Source organism: Herpailurus yagouaroundi, unplaced genomic scaffold (genome assembly GCF_014898765.1).
Source record: "Herpailurus yagouaroundi ecotype Mexico unplaced genomic scaffold, PumYag 210, whole genome shotgun sequence".
NCBI lineage: Eukaryota > Metazoa > Chordata > Mammalia > Carnivora > Felidae > Herpailurus > Herpailurus yagouaroundi.
Window position 1 is genome coordinate 21,289,439 of NW_024412441.1, and position 23,948 is coordinate 21,313,386.

Genomic DNA, 23,948 nt, shown 5'->3' on the forward strand with positions numbered 1-23,948 from the left:
TTCTTTCTTTCTTTCTTTCTTTCTTTCTTTCTTTCTTTCTTTCTTTCGAGTTTTGATAATTCTTTATATATACTAGGTATTAGTCCTTTTTCGGATATGTAGCTTGCAAATATTTTCTTCCAGTTTGTAGATTGGCTTTTCATCCTCTTCATAAAATCTTTCACAGACAAAATTTTTAATTTTGATGAGATCCAACTTATTAGCTTTTCCTTTTAAGGACTGGGGCTTTGGTGTCAAGTCTCAGAATTTTTGCCTAGCCCTAGGTTCGAAGATTTTTTCCTATTTTTTTAAGTTTAATATTTTTATGGTTTAAAAGTAAGTCTATGTGGGGCACCTGGGTGGCTCAGTCAGTTAGGCGTCCAACTTTGGCTCAGGTCATGATCTTGCAGTTTGTGAGTTTGAGCCCTGCGTTGGGCTCTGTGCTGACAGCTCAGAGCCTGGAACCTGCTTCAGATTCTGTGTCTCCTCTCTCTGCCCCTCCCATGCTCATGCTCTGTCTCTCTCTGTGTCTCAATAATAAATAAACATTAAAAAAATTTAAAAGTAAATCTATGATCCATTTTGGCTTTTTGTTTGTTTCATCTATGTTCCATTTTGAGTTAATTCTTGTATAAATTGTAAGGTTTAGTTGTGAGGCTCATTTCTTTTCTCTTTCTTTCTTTCTTTCTTTGCATGTGACCATCTAGTTGTTTCAGCACCATTGGTTGAAAATCTAGTTTCCTTCCACTGAATTACTTCTGCACCTTTGTGAAAAGCCATTTGAGCATATTTGAGTGGATCTATTTCTGGATTCTCTATTCTGTTCCATTGGTCTGTGTCTGTGCCTCCACCAAAACCACAGTGCTGTCTTGATTACTATAACTACATACTGAGCCTCAGTATCAGGTAGCGTTTCCTCTCACTTGATTTTTCTTTGTCAAGATTGCTTGAACTATTTTAGGGCCTTGCCTTTCCACATAACTTTTAGAATAAGCTTGTCTATGTCTACAAAAAAACCTTGCTAGGATTTAAAAAAAAATTTTTTTTTTCAACGTTTATTTATTTTTGGGACAGAGAGAGACAGAGCATGAACGGGGGAGGGGCAGAGAGAGAGGGAGACACAGAATCGGAAGCAGGCTCCAGGCTCTGAGCCATCAGCCCAGAGCCCGACGCGGGGCTCGAACTCACGGACCGCGAGATTGTGACCTGGCTGAAGTTGGACGTTTAACCGACTGCGCCACCCAGGCGCCCTGGATTTTTTTTTTAAACAACTTCATTGAGAGATAATTCACATACCATACAATTCACTCATTTAAAGAGTACAATTCAATGTTTTCTTCATATATTCACAGGGTCATACAATTGTGCAGAAAAGAGATAACATAGCAGTATTGAGACTGCTCTCCTTAGAAAGTCATGCTTGTAAGATTGGCCCTAGTCTGGAGTCTGGGAACTTGGTTCCCAGGGTGTTCTCAGTCAACAGTTAACTGATAAGAGTGGTTGCCTGTGCCTAGACTGTTTGTGCAAACAATATAGTTTATGTTGAATAACCTACTTTAGTTTTGGGGATCTGTCATTTTGGCACATGCTAGGAAGAATGTGCTCATGACCATCCCCCAATAAAATCTTTGAGTGTGGAGTCTCATAATGGGCCTACCTGAACAGAAACATCACACATGTGTTGCTGTATTTTTGTTGCATAGAGGAGTGCACTCTGTGTGACCCCTCATGGGAGAGAAAGAGCATGTGGAAGTCTGCATATAGACGCCTCCAGACCTCTGCCTCTTTTCGCCTTATGACTTGACTGTGTATTCTTACTATATCTCTGTAGTAAATTTTAGCTATGGGTATGAATATATTATTTTGGTCTGCCTGGTTTATCTGTTACCACTGGGGGTCCCTGCTGGTGCTGCCTGAGGGAGCTGGAGGGCTTTTCCCAGACTGGGTGGGGGATTGGTCTCTGTGGGGCAGGGGCTCCCTCTATTGGTGCTCTCCAGCTGCCTCTAGGTGGAGTGGGGACACAGGCTTCCTGGACTAAGCCACTTGCTATAGCTGGGTCTCCCTTGACAGATTAGCTCACACTCCTTATTGTATCTCATGGTTGAAAAGGAGTGTCTCAGACCCAGAGAGTAAGGAGAGTGCTTTCCCTAGCTGTTTATTTTTGGCGGGACTCCCTCTTGCTGCCCCTTGACCAATATTATTAGAGGAATGAGAGGAGAAATGAATCTACCTGGATGCCTCATCTTGCTAGGTAGTGGGTTGGGAAACAGTGGGCCTGGATGAGTGGGTAAAGATGTAGGATGCCCTATCACTGTGTTGATTGTGCAACCCTGGGGTCCCCAACCAGCTCATTTTCTTCTTGCCACTTTTTAGAGTTTTTCTTTGTTTTCTTCTTGCATTATTTCCAGGGTTCATAGTTGTGCTTAGCAAAAAGAAATTGATCTACACCATCTTGTCCCAACTAAAACTCTCTACCATCATATTTTGACTCATCATATTTTAATTTGTTAGGCACAATCGTATAATCAAGGATTCCAATCACTGATAACATTAATTTATAATATATACATGGTCTGCTTTCAGGACCAAGGTTTCTGAGGCAGCTAGAATGATGAATAGGGAACAAGATAGTGTAGATTCACTTTTCCTTGCTGCTTCCCGTTAATACAAATAAATACCCCAGAAATTTTTCAGCGGATCATGATACAAGGGCTCTGAAAGCTGGAAAGAAGATGGGACTGCCTAGAGAAGCGACAGTGTGGTGAGTGCCCTGGGTTTTCTTTTCATGTTCCATGCATATCTGGACTGGATACTGGAGAGACCTGAAATCTAGACTGTCAGCAGACATAGATATAAATCCCAAGAAAAATCTGCACTCTCCAAACAAAGGACTAGGAGAGGGACGTCTAATAGAGACCTAGAGGGGGCTACAGCCCTTGCTCTTGGAGTATGGGCTGGCCACCCAGTCTGACCACAGTGGCAGCCTCAACATCCTGGTGGGCTGAACCACCCCCAACTCCACACCCGGGTCACTGACAGGTGGGCTGATCTGCCTGCATGGACAGTATTGAATCCTCTGGCCAACTCAATGGAGCACAGAAGGGCAGGCATTCCATCCATAGGAGCAATGCCAGCAGAACCTGGTGTTTCCCTGACTCACGCCAACTGGCAGAAAAGGACTCAGGCCCAGCCACTCTGACTGTCTGCATTCCCCACAGAAGGTGGCCCAGGGAAGCAGCTTCAGCCCCTATAGGTAGCACTAGTAGGGAACTGATCAGAAGACCTTGTAGTGCCAAAAGAATGAAGCAGACCAGAGCAGCATGCAAGGGTTCTGAAAACTAAACTGTCATTGGAACTACAGTACAAAAAAATAGACCAGAACTTACATGCTAAACCTAAATAGGGTGACTGTCTGCTAAAGTAGAAAATTTAAATAGGATCAAAACTCTCTAACATCATAACCCAAGTGCTCATGATACAACAGAAAATCAAGAGAAAATGTCCAGGATACAATAGAAAAATACATAGATTGATGGGTCAGAATAGAAGGGCCAGTAGTAAACCCACACACATATGGTCACTTAATTACAACAAAGCAACTAAGAGTATACAACAGTCTCTTCAATAAGTGGTGTCAGGGAAACTGGACAGCCACATGCCAAAAAATGGAACTTTCTTATGCTACGAAAATTGAATCAAAATGATATGAAGACTTGAATGTAAGACCTGAAATCATAAAACTAGAAGAAAACATAGGTGGTGAGCTCCTTGACACCAGTCTTGGCAATGACTTTTTTGAATTTGACACCAAAAGCAAAGACAACAAAAGCAAAAATAAACAAGTGGGACTACACTGAACTAAAAAAGTTTCTGCACAGCAAAGAAAACCATCAACAAAATAAAAGGCAACCTACTTCATGAGAGAAAATATTTGCAAGTCATATATCTGATAAAGGGTTAATATCCAAAATATATAAACATACAACTCAATAGCAAAAAAAAATTAATTTAAAAATGTGCAGAAGATCTGAATAGTCATTTTTTCCAAAGAAGACATATAGATGGCCAACAGGTACATGAAAAGATGCTCAGCATCACCAGTGATTAGGGAAATGCTAATCAAACCACAATGAAATACAACCTCTATCACACACCTGTTAGAATGGCTATTATCAAAAAGAAAATAAATAACAAGTGTTGGCAGGGATGTGGAGAAAGGGAACCCTTGTGCACTGTTGGTGGGAATGTAAATTGGTGTGACCACTGTGGAAAACAGTATAGAGGTTCCTCAAAAAATTAAAAATAGAAATACCATATTATCCAGCAAATTCACTTCTGGGTATTTATCCAAAGAAAATAAAAACACTACCCCAAAAAAGATATCTGCACCCCTATGTTCATCACAAATTGCTTACAATAGCCAAGCTATGGAGACAAACTAAGTGTACATTGACTTTTGAATGGATAAAGAAAATATGGTGTGTGTATTCCACACAATGGAATATTATTCAGCCACAAAAGAGAATGACATCTTGCCATTTGGGACATGGATAGACCTTGAGGGTGTTATACTAAGTGAAATGAGTCAGAGAAAGACAAGTATTATATGGTTTCACTTACATGTGGAATCTAAATTTTTTTAAAGCCAGAGGTGCCTGGGTGGCTTGGTCGGTTGAGCAACTGACTCTTGATTTCGGCTCAGGTCGTGATCTCATGGTTCATGGGATCAAGTCCCACACTGGGCTCTGTGCTCACAGCGTGGAGCTGCTTGGGATTCTCTCTCCCTCTCTCTCAGCCCTTCTCCTGCTTGCATGTGTGCTTATGTACACTCTCTCTCTGCCTCAAAATAAATAAATATACATTTTTTAAAAAATTAAAGAAAAACACAAATAAACAACAACAAAAAAAACAAACCCAGAAAGCATAAAACTAAGCTTATAGATAAAGAGAACAGACTGGTGGTTGCCGGGGGTGGGGCAGAGGGCTGGGGATGGATAATTGGTAATTTGTACCTTTTGACTCCAGTTATAAAATAAATAAGTCCTGGGGGTGTAATGTACAGCTTGGTGGCTATATTAATAATACTGTATTGCATATTTGAAAGTTGCTAAGAGAGTAAGTCTTAAAAGTTCTCATCACAAGGAAAAAAATTATGTAACTGCATATGGATGTTAACTAGATTTACTGTGATAATCATTTTGCAACATATGCAAACATCAAATCATTATTATGTTGTATACTTGAAAAGAATGTGATGTTGTATGTCAATTATATGGGAAGGAAGGAAGGAAGGAAGGAAGGAAGGAAGGAAGGAAGGAAGGGAGAAAGAGAGAAAGAAAGAAAGAAAGAAAGAAAGAAAGAAAGAAAGAAAGAAAGAAAGGGAGAAAGAAAGAAAATCACCCATAATACCAAGAATTAGATAAGCCACAATTTGAATGAGAAAAGACAATAAACTGACACTGATATTAAAATGATTCAGATATTGGAATTATCTGACAACGATTTTCAAGCAGTCATTATAGAAATGCTCCAACCAGTAGTTATAAATTCTCTTAAAGCAAATGAAAAAATAGAAAGCCTCCACAAAAAAATAGAAGTTATAAAAAAGAACCAAATAGGAATGCTGAAAAATAAAATGACCAAAATAATAACCATAGACATAATACCATGAAAAAATCATAGATATGATAAAATAAGTACATCAAAGTCAAGAGCAATATGCTTAAGAGTCACATTGAATGTTTACTATGTGCCAGGTGCTGTTTCAGGCATTTTCATTGTATTAATTCATTTAATCTTCATAAAATACAAATCAGAAACACTACATGATTCAGTAATTCCACTGCTGGATATTTACCCAAAGAAAGAAAAGATAATTTGAAAAGATACTTGCACTCCAATATTTATTGCAGCATTATTTACAACAGCCAAGATATGGAAGCAACCCAAGTGTCCCATCAATTGATGAATAGATAAAGAAGATGTGATATATATACACAATGGAATATTACTCAGCTATTAAAAAGGATGAAATCATGTGATTTGCAATGACATGGATGGACCTAGAGGGTTATTATGTTAAAGTGAAATAAGTCAGATAGAGAAGGAAATGCTATATGATCTCACTTACATATGAAATATGAAAAACAAAACCAATAGGGGGGCCTGGGGCTCAGTTGGTTAAGTGTCCAACTTCAGCTCAGGTGATGGTCTCGTGGTTCGTGAGTTCGAGCCCTGCGTCGGACTCTGTGCTGACAGCTCGGAGCCTGGAGCCTGTTTCGGATTCTGTGTCTCCCTCTGTCTCTGCTCCTCCCCCACTCACACTCTGTCTCTCTCTCTCAAAAACAAAGATTAAAAAAAATTTTTTTAGAAAAACAAAACAAATGAATAAACAAACAAAAAGCAGAATTGGACCTATAAATACAGAGAACAAACTGATGATGCCAGAGAAAAGGGCATGGGGTATGGGCACAATGAGTGAAGGGGAGAGGGAGATATAGGCTTCCACTTATGGAACAAATGAGTCACATGGATTAAAGGTACAACATAGGAAATATAGTCAATACTATTGCAATAGCATTGGATGGTGACAGATGGTAGCTACACTTATGGTGAGCACAGCATAACACAGAGAAGTTGAATCACTATGTTATCCACCTGAAACTAATGTAACAGGTGTGTCAACTATACTAAAGTTTCTAAAAAATTAAAATAAAAAAATCACTTCCCAGCGTAAGACTCTCCAGTGTCTCTCTATCACACTCAGAATAACATCCCACGTCCTTGCCAAGACTTATAGGTCCCACTTCTGTGTTCAGATTCCTCTCTTCCCACTCTTCTGCTCATTCGCCAACCTCCACCTCCAGACTTTCTTTCTGTTCTTTGAATTCATTCCTGCCTCAGGCCCTTTGGGCTTGCTCTTTCCTCTGTCTGCAATACTTGTCCCTCAGATATTCACTTGGCTGACTCTTTTTTTCATATTTCTGCTCAAAGGGCATCTTCTCAAGGAGGCTTCCCATGACCCTGTTTTACTGTCTTCAGATAAATCTTGCTATTGTCCCTTCTTTATTGTCTTACATCTTCCCCACTAAGATAGACAAAAAGGAGACCTTGTTTATCTTGTTTACTTTTTCATCCCCAGTAACTAGAACAGGGCCTGACTTATTGTAGGAACTCAAATATTTGTTGAACGAACAAATAAGTGAATGATGAGTTCTATAGTTTTCATTATCTGAAAACCAGAGAAATGAAGTTTTTATTTCGAGACCTAGCTTTGTCACACATGTCCTTATATAAAAGATACAATGAAATAGAAGACATTTTCACCCGTATATTTCATGGATTATTAACAGCAATATATCATTTATTATATTTCTGCATTCTAAAATATATATTTAGTATTTCTAAATATGTGGAATTGGTAAGGAGGTTACCTTAGATCTTAGTGCTAAAAAAATATCTCTTAATTGGCCAAGACTGTATAAAGTTTATCAATTATTAAATATTAATAAATATGTGTTGAGCATGAAAAGCACCCGCTGCTGGGCCTATGTCATGGATAAACCAATGTTACCCTTGTTCTTACCTGTGTCCCTGACAGCCTTCCTTTTCCTTGCTGAGGATGAAGCCTACTTCTTTCCCCATAAAGACCAGTTCCAGACCCTCTCTCTGTGACATCGACCCAGAGACCTCAGGACACTAATGGCCTCTAAGTGCTGCTGAGCAACAGCCATGTCATGCTGCAGGGCTCTCCAAACTGCCTGCTGGGTGCCCTGGGGCAAAAAGACACAAACTCTAGGCCTAGCCTTTGAGGAGCATACGGGTCAGCAAGTGGGAGAATACATTAGCACAAGGAAAGCTCTAACCCTAACTGAAATAAATCTCCTATCTATTCCCTTCCCTAACTTCTCTATTTTTTGTTGATGTAATTTTTCCATCTTTGTGACTAATCGATGAATAAGACATTTAAGAGGAAGAGCTGGTTGGAAGAAGAATGTGATGACTTTATTTGAGGTTAAGTTTGAGGTTTTGATGGGACAGGCCGGGCTGAGTCATCTGTGCTCCCTTCTATTGACATGGACTCAACCAACTGAAGACACTGCCTTGGACAGATCTTTCTGATCGGCCTCCTGTTTGGTCCAGGTGCTCGTCTGAATGAGCTCCACAGCTTCAGAACCATCTCTGGGCTGACTCTCTTGTTCCCAAGCTAGTCGGGGAGGGCTTTGGGGGTAACACTTTGTGCAGATTTTACCTACTGGTATCATAGATTGAAATAAGGAAGTCAAGAGGCAGTGATGATTTGGAAGGAGATTAAAAATTTAGATTTTTACGTACTAAGTATGAGGTGCCAGTGGATCATCTACGTGGAGATGTCCAGTAGATAGTCCAAGAGGAATGGCTGGGAGGTGGGAGAGAAAGGTCCATCAAAAATGAATTAGGGGAGGAGTCATCTGTGAGGGCATGGTGATAGGTGATGGATAAAGAAGGATGAAATATCTTGGGGCCAAAGATTGGAAGAGCACCACTGGTTGGGTCTCAGGAAAATGCCTGCATATAAGGGGAGGAGAGATAAGGAGACTCAGAGGGATCGCTCTGGAGAAGAAATTGGATGAAAAGTTCTTGAGAGCTAAAGGAAGTTTTAAGAAGTGACCAATTGCATCAAATTTTACAGAGAAATTGAGAAGAACAAAGATGCACTCAATGAAAAATTGCCCTGGCAATTGAGATGATACTTATAATGAAAAGTATCCAAGAGAATGAACTGGAAATGCCTTTCTCTGGCCAGTGATGTTGCCAGAGACTGATTTATTGCCCACATCAAAGCCATGTTGACGTGATGTGTGTGTTTCCATCCTTAAGAAGGATTAATAGTGGAACAGCCAAAAAAAAAAAAAAAAAAAAAGGCAGATAGTGACCCATGACCAAAATACCTAAATGACAGATACTAACCTGTGATCCCTTTTTTCACCCAGAAGGTAGCAATACTGGGCATAGAAGAAAGAACTTCTCTTGATACAGATTCCATCATAATGATACCTGAAAAATAAAGGTTGTCTTAAAGACTATGTCAAACCACTGACATGCTTTACAGAAGCTACAGAATAGACTCACTGATGAAGACCTGAAGCTCTTCTCGGAGTTTTATCATTTACTCCATCTATTAGCTCTGTTATGTAGACAGATTCATACTACTTCATACACATCAGCTTTGAAACAGGCTTGCAAATGTTCCACTCTTCTTCCCCAATTTAGGACACTCTGGTCTTAGAGAGATGTGACAGGGAGAGGCTCCTGCTGTCACTGCCATGAACATTTTTAAAGTGAAGGGTAGCGATACCAATGTTCCCTGTACTGAGAACTGGACTCGAGCTCTCAGAAACCCAAGAGGGAGGAGGTTCCTTCTCTGCAGCCCAAGCACTTTGCTGAGCTGGGAAACTGTAGCTGCTTGTCTAGGCTCAAAACAGCAGGACAAAACTTTTTCAAATTAACTATTACCCAGTGTTTAGTTTGGCAAATGCTTCGGCTGTCTTCATTCCCTCATGGGTAGCAGGCCCCTTTCCTAATTTGGCTTCCGTCCCTTCTCACTGATTTCCTGATCTCACTGATTTCTCCTATTTTTCTTCATTTAAAAGAAACAACAAATAACAATAGTAATTGAGTGACAATTATAACCCGATGCACCTGATAACACTGGAATTTCCTCTTGCGTTAAAAATACATAGAACGTAGGTACCTGGTCTCTCAAAAATAATTCAAATATGCTAATTAGATGAGGGCTTAGAAATTTTACTTCAAAGAGTAACTAAAACAGTTCTATTGCTCTCTGCGTGTAATTATTTAAATATTTCAACAGTTAGACATTTATGTCAAAACACTTAAAGTGTTCAAACAAGAAAACATATTGTAACTTGCATATTTTTAACAAAATCACTAAGAAAACAGAAATGAACACTTCATTCTAGTATCACCTAAATTATTCCAGGCACTAGGATTTCATTTGAAGTATGATAATTCTCTGGTAAGAGTTGATATTTATAGTTCATTTAGTTTTGCATTTTTTGTCACCCATTTTTTGATTTTTCAAAATGTTTGTCCTTTAACATTTCAAATAAAACAAAAATGATAAACCTACCTGGCACTTCCTCTCGTGCCTAGCCTCCGGGTACCAAGATCAGGAAAAACCAAACGCACAAGCTGAAAGAATAAGCCAGATTTAAAGCTGGGATTTGAAAATATAGAAATAAAACTTACAGTTTCTTTTCTTACAATGTTTACATTGTATTTCCTCTTTTTATTATAAAGAAAATATATGCAAATGAAATTTGGAAAAATCAGACAAGTATCAAGACAAAAATATACCATTCAGAGGAAACCACCATTTACACCCCAGTGTGGTTCCTTCTAGTCTTTTTTTCAAAGCTTCAATATGTGTATGTACTCTGTGGGTGTTCATGTGAAACAGTTAGCATGTGTGCAGTTTTGCTTTCTACTTTCTCCCCTCCCCTTTGTATCATAAACATTTCCCCTTGTCATTAGGAATTCTCTAAAAATAGGGTTATCAATAGCTGCATAATAGTCCATCATGTGAGTTGCCATGATTTTACTATTTTCCTCTTTTTCCAATGTGATAGTCATTTTCACTTTTTACTATACTATTCATTTGTTTACTTATTCTTTTTCGTTTTAAGGTTTTGGTAGCAAATGCTATTAAAATATTGAATAACACGGCTACTTCTGACTCAACTTCTCATGTCCTAGTTATGTTTTTGATGTGTTTTATTAGCACTGATATATGTTTATAATCAATTACATTAAAAAATAGAAGCCTGTTCCATTTTCCTTATTAGAAGAGGTCCATGACATGCATGGTACCCAAGTGCATGTCTGTTGAAAGTGGAAATCCTGGAGCATGGTGGAATTAGAAAAATACAGAGCATGGAAGGCACAGTGTTTTGAGCAGTCAAGTAATGATTTCTGCTATTTTTCTACAATCCCCTCCATAATCATTCAGCCTCTTTTTTCTGTTTAGTTTCTTTTGACATCCCTCTTTATTTTTCTCTTAATTTCCATGTAGTAGGATTTGACAGTGTCTAATGTTTCTCTGGTCTGGTTCCAGCCCTATCAGTTCCTACCAGAAGCCACCCAAGCCCGGGAAAGTGGGGGGAGGAGGAAAAATGAAGAAATAGGAAAGGCAAATCTTACACAACTGAGCATCAAGGTTGTGGGGCCAAACTGAGAGGTTCCTTCAGGGAAGGGGGACCAAAATGTGCAGATGAAGAGTAAATGATAGGAGATAAAAGAAAACATCAGCAAAGTCTAAAAATGCAGAATTAGGGGCCAGAAATTCCTACTTTCAACTACAGATTCTGAAAATCCCATCACCTCTTAAGAAACTCACTTAAAACCTTCCCTATATATTTAGTTGTAAAATAGTACTATTTTAGTTGTAAAATAATAGGTTTTTACAACCTTTTAGGTTCTTTAGTACCTAAAAGAATGGTGAGATTCAAGGCTCTGGGAAATAATCTGGTGTTTTGGAGGCATAAACAGAAATAAATTGCCTAGTTGTCTGGCAGCATAAAAATCTCTACATTTTATTTAATTGAGTAATACCAACCCCAGACTATCCTCTGATTCCATTTTATGATCAGGTACACCAGTTAAAATGTAAAAATCAACGAGATGATTATTTCCAAAAAATGTAATAACTAAAAAATGTATATTTAATATATAGACAGCTCACATAAATTAATGGGAAAACAACAATATCTCAATAGAAAGTGGTCTGGTGATAACACGTACCCACAAGATACATATGGCCAAAATGCATGTAAAAGTGCTTATCTTCCCTAATCATCCAATAAGTGCAAGTTGAAACAGCTAAATACAGTTCTTAACCAACAAATTTCCTAGGTCAAAAATATTAGGGATTTGGGTACAAATATCAGGAACTACCATGAGGGTTGGGAATTGGTTACAATTGTCTAGAATCTCTCCTAGGGAAGTTACCAGGTACAGATGGAGACTAGAAAAGAGAAACAGCATAAACAACCTAAACTTCCAATAAGGGAAATGGTTAAATGAATTCTGGAACATCCACAAAGTATTTTGTACCATTATACAATATTTATTTTAAAATATTTTAATGTGAAAATGTTTACGATATTCTGAGAGATAAATAGGCATGTAATCATAAAAGGTAATTATTTCTTGAGTGCTTCCTATTTGCCAGCACTGCTCAATTCTTTTTACATGAGTTCTCTCATTAATTTCTTAAAAACGTCTCATAAGGTAGGGACTATCATTAACAATATGAATTGCTTCATTTTACAGTTGATGATGTTGAGGCACAAAAAGATGAAATAACTTGCCCAGGGTTAGACCTAATTAGGTGCATTCCAGGCTTAGTGCTGTTAAAAAGCATACCATATTGCAAAATCAACAACACAAGAAACAAGTGTTGGTGAGGATATGGAGAAAAAGGATCCCTCTTGCACTGTTGGGAGGAATGCAAACTAGTGCAGCCGCTCTGGAAAACAGTATGGAGGTTCCTCAAAAAGTTAAAAATAAAATTGTCCTATGATCCAGTAATCACATTATCAACAATATTTACCCCAAAAATACAAAAACATGAATTCAAAGGGATACATGTATCCCTTTGTTTACTGCAGCATTATTTACAATAGGCAAATTACAGAAACAGCCCAAGTGTCCATCGATAGATGGACAGATACAGAGATGTCATACACACACACACACACACACACACACACACACACACACACACTGGAATATTATTCAGCCACAAAAAGAAAGAATGAAATCTTGCCATTTGCAACAACTTGGATAGAGCTAGAGAGGATAATGTTAAGCAAAATAAGCCAGAGAAAGATAAATACCATATGATCTTACTCATATGTGGAATTCAAGAAACAAAACAAAGAAGCAAAGGAAAAAAGAGAGAGGAAGGGAGAGAGAGAGACAAACCAGAAACAGACTCTTAACTATAGAAAACAAACTGATGGTTACAAGAGGGGAGGTGGGTGGGGAGATGGGGGAAATAGGGGATCAGAATTAGAGAGTACACTTATCATGATGAAAAAAAGATTAAAAATTACACTGTATTGCATGCTGTCTACCCACCTATCCATCCACCTCTGTGCACACTCATCCATACATCAATATTTCAATCCATCCATCCACGTAGTATCTATACAACAGGATGAGGCATGAAGACAACAGACAACAGATAGCAAAGCGAATTTTGAGACACACATCTTATGGGACTTGCATCCTCAGGCATTTAGCTAAAATTGGGTTTTAAAACCCTAAAAAGTTTTCAACTCAAATCACTCATGAGGTAGAGAGAGGAGGAGGTGTAAGGGGATTTCTTATGGCAAGACCCTCTTATCTGTGAAGGGTGTGTGGGACAGGATGTGGCTCAATCACCTCAGGCCTAGCAGAAGGGGATTCATGATTCACTTGAAGAGCTCTTGGTGAGGTCCCTGCAGTTAGCATCTGGCTATGGCATAGGACTCCTTATAGACTACAGATGGGCTGGCCAGTGGACTTGGTGGACAGGCAAAGGAGAGTGGCTATCACCCTGGTTTCAGCTGTCACACCCATAGTCTGTTCAGGCCAAGAATGGCTGAGTAGTTCCCATAGTGAGAAGTTGTCTGCAAAAGAGCTGACATGTGGGAGAGCCCAGATTCTGCCCAGCAAGTGGCCCCCAGGATGGACAGTCAGGCTTCCGAAAGAGTTGTTCACCAAGACAAGGGAGGCATACTAGAACATTCCCATGGTCTGCTCTGAAGAAGCCACCAAAGGGACAAGGAAGCCAGAGTCTGCCTGGCCCCCAAAGTGTGAAGCTGAGCAGAGGGAACTTTCTAGCCACTTTTTTCCTTCCCTGCTCCCAGAGGGGTCAAACCATCCCCAGCAAGTTTCAGGGAGGAGGGTAGGGAGGGAAGGGGAAGCCCCCATGCCTAGTTCTCTGCAGGTAAGAAACTATCCTGAAGGAGCTGGGGAAAAGTTTCTACTTTAAACCCAGTTCAGTCTGGGTGTTACATAGAACTGGACATTCTAAGCATCAAACTGATATCATGTGGTAAATGAAGAGTGATAACAGTGCTCTGTATCACCCAAGGATTTCTAGAGAGGTCATCCTGCCCACTCACATGCTCATTCAGGAGTGAAGGAAGAACCAACCACCCAATGAGCAGGTTCTAAGCACCACAGGAAACACAGACAAAGTCACTGTGTGATTAGTCCCTCAGCTCCTGTTGGTCACATGTATGTGCATGTGTGCACAAACATGCAAATAAACTGTGCATGTGTGGCTACATCTGTGGACAGTAAGGTTATAGCACTGTTTATTTTCCTCTTTTTTATACAGTTTACTCTAAATTTCACATTTTCTATAAAGGGACTATAAACTTTTATAATCAGAAAAACTCAGTAAATGTTGTTTTTAAAAGGGAAGTCAGTGTTATGGAAATTCCCTAACCCATGTGAGGTATCACTTGCACCAAGAATGAGCATTACCCATCATATGCCCAGAGTTGCCAAAAAGAGCAAGAAACATTCCGACATCTGCACAGGAACTTGATGTGGAGTCTGGAATCAACTACATTCCCGGGGGAGGAGGGAGGAAATGAGAATTGGGTATTTTGTTGTTTCTCTTGTAAACACGCTTTGGAATCATATCCTTTTCCCCTTCCTCTCCCTTGTCCATTAGTCAAATTCAGGAGCAAGGGTCCCTTCCCAAGTCAGGCTCCATTGAGTGGCCCATTCTTCAGGCAAATCCCCAATGAGAACTGAAAGTTAGTACCTCAGGGTCTTGAAGAATGGATTCTAAGGCAAGTATTAAGATGAAAAAGGCTAACTAAATACCCATTACCACATACTGGGGTCTCTTTTTAACTTTTCCTTTGGAATTCTCTGCAGTGAGACTACCCCAGAGGGGAAACCACTTACAAGAAATGTTGAAAAAGATTTTGAAAAATAGGCTTTGATTTCTTAGAAAAGGCAGCAGAGATCTTACAGAACTCAAACATGTCACGCTCAAGTCATGCCACTTCCATCTGATTAAGCTGCTGGGCAGGTAGAGAAGGAAAACGCTGCAGAGCCAGGGTACCCAGAACTGACCCCCGCTTGAGGAAGGGTCCCCAGCTGCCAAGTGATGAAATGGCAAAATGTGGGCTGAATGATAAGTTAGCCGAGGGAATTCCTGGCTGGCTGCAAAGCTTACTCAGGGACACCTAGCAAACATAATGTGTACTCAACATCTTACATGCGCTCATATCACTTTCATTTACTGAGCTGGCAATGAGAGATATACTTTTCAAATATGTGAGCTTCACCAGGTTGAGAAGACTGGATGGCCTACAAGATTCAAGATACTGGTAAATACAACTGCAGACTGCAACTAACAAGTTGAAATATAGGAATAAGGGAGTGGCTGCTCCTGGGTTCAAATGGTTACCTGCATAATGACAATAATCTGAGAGTGACAATATTTTGTATCTATGTAGAGTATTTCACAGATTACAGAGAAGTTTTGGAAGGCCTAATTTTAATTCATGTGAAAAAATACTTAAGGGTTATTTTTGTTGCCCACAAACTTAAAATGAAACCAACAGAGTGACATGGAAAGATAAAAGCCAATAGGAGCCCTCCTTTCAGCTCCCCCCCCCCCCCATAAAAGTAAGAGCCCTGTCTTCTGAGCACTCCTAAGGCACCGGGCTGTACCCTTGGGGCTATCTACCTTTCAAGAAGAACATCAATAAATTGAAGTCATAATGAAGCAAGTGGGCAGGAAGGTAAAAATTTGGGAGCCAGGAGAATTCAGTGTGGAGAAGAAAAGACTGGGAGATATAAAACATTGTCTCATATATTTGAGCAGCTGCCACATTAGAAGATTCTCCTACGCATTTTATTATTATCAAAAGTGCAGGATTTCCACAAATGACTGTGAGTTTCAGGGATGAAGCTTTTTGGATAAAGGAGTGGATCTAAAAATGCCAATGTTTTGGAAATAACACTGGAATCCACAGAATTGCTTGTGGGAGGGTAACCTGGAACAGCCATTTTGGAAAATAGTTTGGCCCCATCCCCAGACATCACAGCCACACACCCCCTTACCCTGCAAGGTTCATTCCTGGACATACACACCCAAGATAACATCTTCATGTGCACAGCAGGAAACATACACATGAATGTTCACAATAGCAAAAAAAAAAAAAAAAAAAAAAATCTGGAAACAACCCAGATGCTCATCAGTAGGACAGTGGATGAGTAAACTGTGAAACATTACACAATGGCCAATGAATCTAGATAAACCTTAAGATAATATTAAGTGGACAGAGTCCCAAAAGATGACAAATAACATGATACCACTTTTTTAAAAAGTTAAGCCACAAAAATTAAAAATATGCTTTTTAGAATACATATATGAAATAGATTAGACAAAGAAAGTTAAGTACCATATAATCTCACTTACATGTGAACATAAAAAAATAAAACAACAACAGGAAACAAATTCAAAGATGCAGAAAACAGGTTGGTGGTCGAAAGAGGCAAGGGGCAAAGAGACGAGAAAATGGGTGAAGGTGGTCAAAAGGTTAGCAAATACATACAAATGCACTATAACTCTTTTTTAAAAAGCAAGGTGATGAGGAACAGGTTGACGGTTCCCACCAGTGGGGCAGGCAGGGAGATGGGACATGGGACCACTGGTAATGTGGTTCATTTGTGGTGGTGATTTCACAGATGTTTACCACGTTGTTAAAAAGGAACTAAATAATCAGATGGAATAAGGCCATGCATGGATTCATGATGACAGTGTGTCATGAACCAATTCAATTCTGTCCATTTGAGGGCCACCGAAAAGAAGAAGAAGGAATGAAAAAAAGGAAAGAATGAAGGGAGGAATGGAAGATTTTGAATTGGCATCACTGTCGCCCGGTGAGCAAGCTCCTTGTCACCCACATCATTTCAGCTCAAGCCAGGTGGCTGCCCAAACTGGTATGGTTGTGCAGGTTGTGAGCTGCACCAAGGTCCCTGATAGGGAGTTGAGTGGGTTTTCATCAGCCTGTGCTCTGCTTGCCAAGCAAGATCCTGGGGAAGGACTGTGTTTGCCCAGAGGAAAAGCACAGAAATGTGCTGCCCCATCACCCAGCTCTAAGCCCTGTGGCTGTCTCTGTCCAGAGAGGGCATTTTGTTCTCATAAAAAGCTCCACCCAGAGGTACTTTCAAAGGGATCTTGCACTGGGTGTGGAATTGGACCAGGTGACCTATAAGGTCCCTCTGAACTCAAGGATATTTTTCAGGGAATAACAAGTGGAAAGAGGTCTGACTCACAATTCAAGAGACTAGATTTGACACTGTAGGGGAGAAAAATTTGCCACCCCAAAATGGGTCTCTTTAGTATGTGGATTATTTTAGGCCGATTATTTTTAAGGAAGAGAAAGCTCAGGAAGAATCTTTGACCTTTCCCCTAAATGCATAAAAGCATTTAGAGGATCTGCTGTCCTCTAAGGGAGGTATCACCATAGATAACTACAGTATAATATTAACTAGGTGTGGAGGACAGGGAGGAATTTAACAAAATTTGTTTGTTAAAATTCTTCTATCATTTCTATATGGCCCAGCTAACATTTGTTTATCAAACATTTACTCTTTTTCATCTTCCTGTGAATTGCATTCTTTCCCTTTTGAGGTCCCACATTCACACCCCCTTCTCCTTAGCTCTGGGTGGCATATAAGCCTCAATTGCCTGACCATAGGGAATCCTTACACATACATAATCAAGTTTGATTTTCTCCTGTTAATCTGTCTCTTGTCAATTTAAATCTTAGACCAACCAAAAGAACCTGAAAGAGTAGAGGAAAATTTATTTGCCCAAACACAGCCCAAGCATTGCAACTAGCTGTGGGATCCTCAGCCTTAATCACTGCTGGTTTGTTTTCTTGACCTCTAACGCTGCTTGCCTCGGCCGATGACTGTGGCACAAGACAAAGCATTAAAGATGCCAACTGTTTCCTCCCCACCCACATGTCCTTCCTGCAGCCCTCTCTTGCCAGACTGTTATGATGTCGGGCACTGGGGCAGGAGCTCAGGTCCAGCATCATGGGAAGCACCATCCGAGCAGCTAAAATGGGAAATCAGGAAGTCAGTGAAGAAAACCGGCTTCTGGGAAGGGGCATGGGGCAGGCCATGGAAAGGAGCAGAGTCCCAGTGGTTTAAGGATATACCAGAGAGAAAGTAAGAAGATACCTGGTGACTTACAGTCTAGTTGTGGGCTGTCTGAGATGGGAACCCCATCAACCACACATGGCAACTCTGCACTTGAAATGTGGCTAGCCCAAATTGAAATGGCCTGTACATGTAAAATATGCACCTGATTTTTGAGGCTTAGCATGAAGAATGAAAAAGTAACTGAACGATTTTATAATACAGATTCCATGTTGAAATAATATTTTAAATATTTTGGGTTAAATTTTAAAATAATAAAAATTAATTTCACCTTTTAAAATACTTTATGGGGCACTTGGGTGGCTCGGTCGGTTTAAGCATCCAACTTCGGCTCAGGCCATGATGTCTCATGGTTTGTGCGTCAGGTTCTGTGCTGATAGCTAGGAGCCTGGAGCCCGGAGCCTGCTTGAGATTCTGTGTCTCCCTCTCTGTCTCTACCCCTCCCCCACTCACATTCTGTCTGTCTGTCTCTCTTTCAAATATAAACACTAAAAAATTTTTTTAAATAAGATAAATAAAATACTTTAAAAATGAGGATACTAGGGTGTCCTAAATTATATCTATGTCTCCCATTACATTTCTGTTGGGCAGCAGTGGACCAGACTCTGTGAAACCCAAAGATTTTATTGTAGGATTTAATGAGATATCCTTTTCCCTTAAAAATTTCTCCTTTTAACTTGTTTTGAGTTGGTGTCTGTCTTTTCCTAAAAACCAGATGGAAAAGAGCCTTGGACATAAATACAACTTCATGATTGGAAGTTATTATTGTTAATTTAATAACAATTAAGTTCCATGATTCTATTAATTTTTTCCATCAACAAATCCTATTGGCTCTGTTTTCCAAATATATCCAGAATTTGACCCCTTCTCACTGCTACATCCCTGTCCACTCCCTGCCACCTGGGCTCTTTTCACCTCCCTGATTTGACCTCAAGGTCCTGAGAACCATCCTGGTCCTCTCTCCCTGTTCTCCTCCCTCCAGCTGTTGCAGCCTCTGTGCTGCTTAGGCTCCTTCTCCCCGCAGGGCCTTTGCCCAAGCTCTGTCTGTGCTGCTCTCTGTTCGTATATCCACATCCTCACTGCCTTATCTCTTTGAAGTCTGGACTCAAATATTACTTCTTTTAACATTTTTTTAAAGTTATTTACTTGTTTTGAGAGAAAGAATGAGTGGGGAAGGGGCAGAGATAGAAGGCCACAGAGGATCTGAAGCCGGCTCTGTGCTGACAGCAGTGAGCCCGATGTGGGGCTCAAACTCCTGAACCGCTAGATCATGACCTGAGCCAAAGTTGGCTTAGCCCACTGAGCCACCCAGGTGCCCCTCAAATATTACTCCTGAGGGAAGCCTTCCCTGTTTGTCTTCCCTAAAATTACAACTCTTACACACACACACACACACACACACACACACACACACACACACACACTCATCTCCTTTGGCTCTATTAGTTCCCTTAGCATTTATATTATCTAATATACTATGAATTTTATATTATTTGTCTCCCCTAAGTGTAATAAATTGACTAAATTGACTAAGGGCAGGAATTTTTCTTTGTCTTGCTCATTATTGTATTCCCAGCATCTAAAACAGTGTCTGGCACATAGCAGCTTCTCAATAATATTTGTTGTATGTGGAGGGTCTCAGAGAGACTATCCTTGTGCTAATAAATCTTTGCTCTATATTATATGGTCTACACAAAGCTCCTGACAGAGCCCTTAACCTCCAGAAAGGATATTTAAAAGTGGCTCTTGGAGTTTGTGTGGTGCTAGATGTTGGCATTTCTGTGCAGGGAATAATGGCCCAACAAACCTGGCTGAGTATTTGGAGCATTTAGAGCTGCCATTGTTGTTCTTTCTTAGGCATCACCCCACTCCTTACCTTTCCTGGCTTCTCACTATTAAGTGTGGACAAGGGACAGAATGGTTTTTCAAAGAAGATAAAGAAGTATATTAACTATCTGGTTGGCTTCCTAAAGTGAAGCCAATTATTCCCACTGAGAACCCAAATAAACTATGGTATTTCCTCACCAATTCACCTGCACACGTTTTTTTTACTCAATGAATACTCTTTTTTTATCTTTACAACCTACCTTCCCAAATGTGGCTGGATTGACTTGGGTCTGAGCATTGTGACCACAGGTCTCCACATAAATCTCATACATCAGGCAACGAGGTACACTGTACCCTTCACAAATACAGAAATTGTCAACCAACCTGCGGGGAGAGGAAGACAAGGCAGAGGAAATTGGCATTGGTTTTTCTAAAGTAGGACATTTTGATAAGGATCAATAGTCAAACACAAGTGTGGGATCCAAGGAAATGAAACCTGTTTAATTCATTGAATGCAAAGGCTCACCAATCAGCATCAATAACATACCTTTTTGTTCTCAGCCCAGAGTTAAATATATTGATTGTGGGCCTTTATTTTTTTATTAGGTCTTTAATTTTAATTCTAGTATTGTTAACATACAGTGTTATATTAGCTTCAGGTGTACAATATGATGATTAAACAATTCTATACATGAGTAAGTGCGTATCATGATAAGCGTAGTCTTTAACCCCATCACCTAATTCACCCATCCTCCCCTTTGGTAACCACTAGTTTGTTCTCTATGGTCTGTTTCTTGGTTTGTCTCTCCTTTTTTTTTTCTTTTGCTCATTTGTTTTGTTTCTTAAATTCCACATATGAGTGTAATCATATGATATTTGTCTTTCTTTTATTCTGCTTAGCATTATACTCTCTAGATCCATCCATGTTGTTGCAAATGGCAAGATTTCATTCTTTTTTATGGCTGAATAATATTCCAGTGTGTGTGTGTGTGTGTGTGTGTGTGTGTGTGTGTATCACATCTTCGTTATCCATTCATCTATCGATGGACACTTCAGCTGTTTCCATAATTTGGCTATTGTAAATAATGCTACAGTAAACATAGGGGAGCATGTATCTCTTTGAATTAGTGTTTTTATATATTTTTGGTAAATACCCTGCAGTGCGATTACTGGATCATAGCGTAGTTCTATTTTTTTTAATGTTTATTTATTTTTGAGAGAGAAAGAGAGACAGAATGAGAGCAGGGGAGGGCAGAGAGAGAGAGGGAGACACAGATCTGAAACAGGCTCCAGGCTCTGAGCTGTCAGCACATATCCCAATGCAGGGTTCGAACTCACGAACCGTAGATCATGACCTGAGCCAATGTCAGACACTTAACCGACTGAGCCACCCAGGTGTCCCTGGGTAGTTCTATTTTTAACTTTTTGAGGAGCCTCCATACTGTTTTTCATAGTGGCAGGACCAGTTTGCATTCTGATTGTGATCTTTTAATTATCAACATGGTGGATTTTTATTGTCGTTTTGTTTTGTTTGTTTTTTGGTTTGTTTTTGTTTTTGGCATGTAGGAATATTAAAAAGAAGCCCGAATTATTGGCTCAGCAGACACTTGGCTCAGCAGCCAAGATCTCTGTAGGTAAAAAGTGGGAATCATGTATTTGCTCTATCACCCCTGCAGGTGACTGCTGGAGCCAGCACAGCCTGCCAGTCCCTGTGTGCCTGTGACCCAGGGCACGTGTGTGACGCTTTGCCTCCGTCCTCCAGTTGTTTGCACAGTTTTTAAACCTGAGTCCTGTTGGTCAGGCCACTATATTTTGATCTTTTAAACTGAGATGAGATATAAAATACAAGAAACCAAGAGACAGAGAGGCAGTACACTTTCACTCTTCAGCTGAGTGACATTTATGTGATCTGCTGCACCCTAGGCCTCTGCTCAGGGTGGGGTCTTCACTGTTCAAGTGCTCCCACGCCCGGCGGGGGGGCAGGTGGGGGCCCCTTCTTGGCAACCAAGGGTTCTGCCTGTGGCTCACAGCCCACAGCCAGCCCTCTGGGGACAGCCAGGTCCCTGTTCCAGCAACCGGTATGTGTGTGGGGCAAGAAGTGAGAGAGACTGAGGTCCGAAAGTGTGGTCCCTAGTGACATCTGATCACAATATTCCCTGTCCTAGTTGAGGAGAGACTCTCGGGTTCTTCTCATTCTCATTCTCTTTTAGAGAAATATCCAAAGCAAGCCAATATAATTTTTAAACATAGAAGAATTTTTCAGCAGGGAATTTACCAATATCTCTTCTTTCTCATTGATGATATACAGCTTATTTTCTGGGATGAGGTATGCTGAGGCCCAAATTTACTTTCCCTGAGAGCTAAAGACCACAGTCACAGTTGTTGACCCATTCATTGGCTTCCTAGGAAAATGAAAAAATAACATATGGTGGAGGGTGGGGGAGGAATCTTTGGCCCTGTATCTGAGGTGTATAAATGACCAGAGGCCAGGTGGCTTAAAACAACAGAGATTTATTCTCTCACAGTTCTGGAGGCTGAGAGTCCAAAATCAAGGTGTCCATAGGAATGGGTCCTTCCAGAGACTCTGAGGGAGAATGTGTTGTATGCTCTTCTCCTAGCTTTCAGTGGTTGCTAGATATCCTTGGCATTCCTCGGCTTATAGAGGCATTGCACTCATGTCTGTCTCGTCTTCACCTGGGCTTCTCTTCTCTGAGCGTCCTCTCTCCTCTTCTAAGGAGGATGTGAGAGATTGGATTTAGGGCCCAGCCTCCTCCAGCATGATCTCATCTTAACTAATTACATCTGCAAAGACCCTGTTTCCAAATATGGTCACATTCTGTGATTCCAGATAGATGTGCGTTTGGGGGGACACTATTCAACCCAGTACCTGCCCAAGAAGGGGGTTTTCTGAGAGTCTTCTTAACATCATTGTGAGAAGGGGACACTTGGGATACTTCACAATGGCTTAAATCTAGCTGCTCCGGCACCAATTATCTGGCTCAATCTTGAATACAGGATGATGTCTATTGGTGGGGTGGGAACAGGGAGTAGCAAATTCATATAACTAGGTGATGTTTGTATACACTTTTTGTCAAGACACCATTTGCTGATACATGAAAAACCCATACCTGAAGTATAACAAAAAATAGCTATGCTGTGGAAGCTGCAGCACAATGTGATAGATGTTAAGTTCAAACTCACTGTTGCTTATTCATAGCTACTACTGATTTAGTCACAGAACGGTCTCCTTAAAAAAGAAACACACAAAATATTCACTCCTTAAAATGAACTCTAGTTTAAATTTTTGCGAACTGCTCTTCCTCATCATGGAAATTCATGTGTTCCAGGCCTCTGTGAACTGTGTCCTCCTCTTTCAAAATGGCGTTACTGAGCCTGCTGGGTGCACAAGGCTAAATAATACTATCAATAAGAATAACGGCGAAGGTCTGCGATGAGACTTTTTTCTCCATCACACACCTAAACAAAGGGCTGCTTTTTGGCTTTAAGCCTTGCACTGCCACTTGGTGACTTTGCTGCTTTGATCCTGACTGCACCCCATTTCAGTCTATGTGCCTTTGGTCATTTCCCCAAAGTCCTCAGCCAGATCTCAGAGACTGGCCTGTGGTGGGCAGCCAGCATACATTAACTGGGAAAAATGGAAGGTTTGAAAGAGGTTTTAGTTTGTTCAGTCTGAGCATCTATTCGGAGTTGTGCCTTTACTTCAGCTCAAACAGCAGTTTGTTCAGCATTCAGTCTCCTATGCTTATAGGAAATTACGATCATGAGTATCACCCAAGGCTTTGCACCTCATAGACCCATGCTTAAACTCTGATTCGGAGAACCCTCATAGGGCTTTTGTGACCGGAAAACAAGCACGTGATGTGCCTAGT

At 40.3% G+C, this 23,948-nt stretch overlaps 1 protein-coding gene across 6 annotated transcripts in view; it reads right to left on the reverse strand.

Moving 5' to 3' along the window:
* RFX8 (regulatory factor X8) overlaps positions 1 to 23,948 on the reverse strand; it is a 264,352-nt gene that overhangs the window by 37,008 nt on the left and 203,396 nt on the right. For 5 of the 6 annotated variants that reach the window (XM_040454062.1, XM_040454061.1, XM_040454063.1 and 2 more), the window contains 3 exons: positions 20,319 to 20,442; positions 10,112 to 10,173; positions 8,929 to 9,015 (listed from right to left, as the gene is read on the reverse strand). In XM_040454062.1, coding sequence (XP_040309996.1) covers positions 8,929 to 9,015; positions 10,112 to 10,173; positions 20,319 to 20,390 — 221 coding nt within the window. In that variant the 5' untranslated portion in view covers positions 20,391 to 20,442. The remainder of the gene's footprint in view (positions 1 to 8,928; positions 9,016 to 10,111; positions 10,174 to 20,318; positions 20,443 to 23,948) is intronic. The other variant, XM_040454065.1, reaches the window with a different exon arrangement.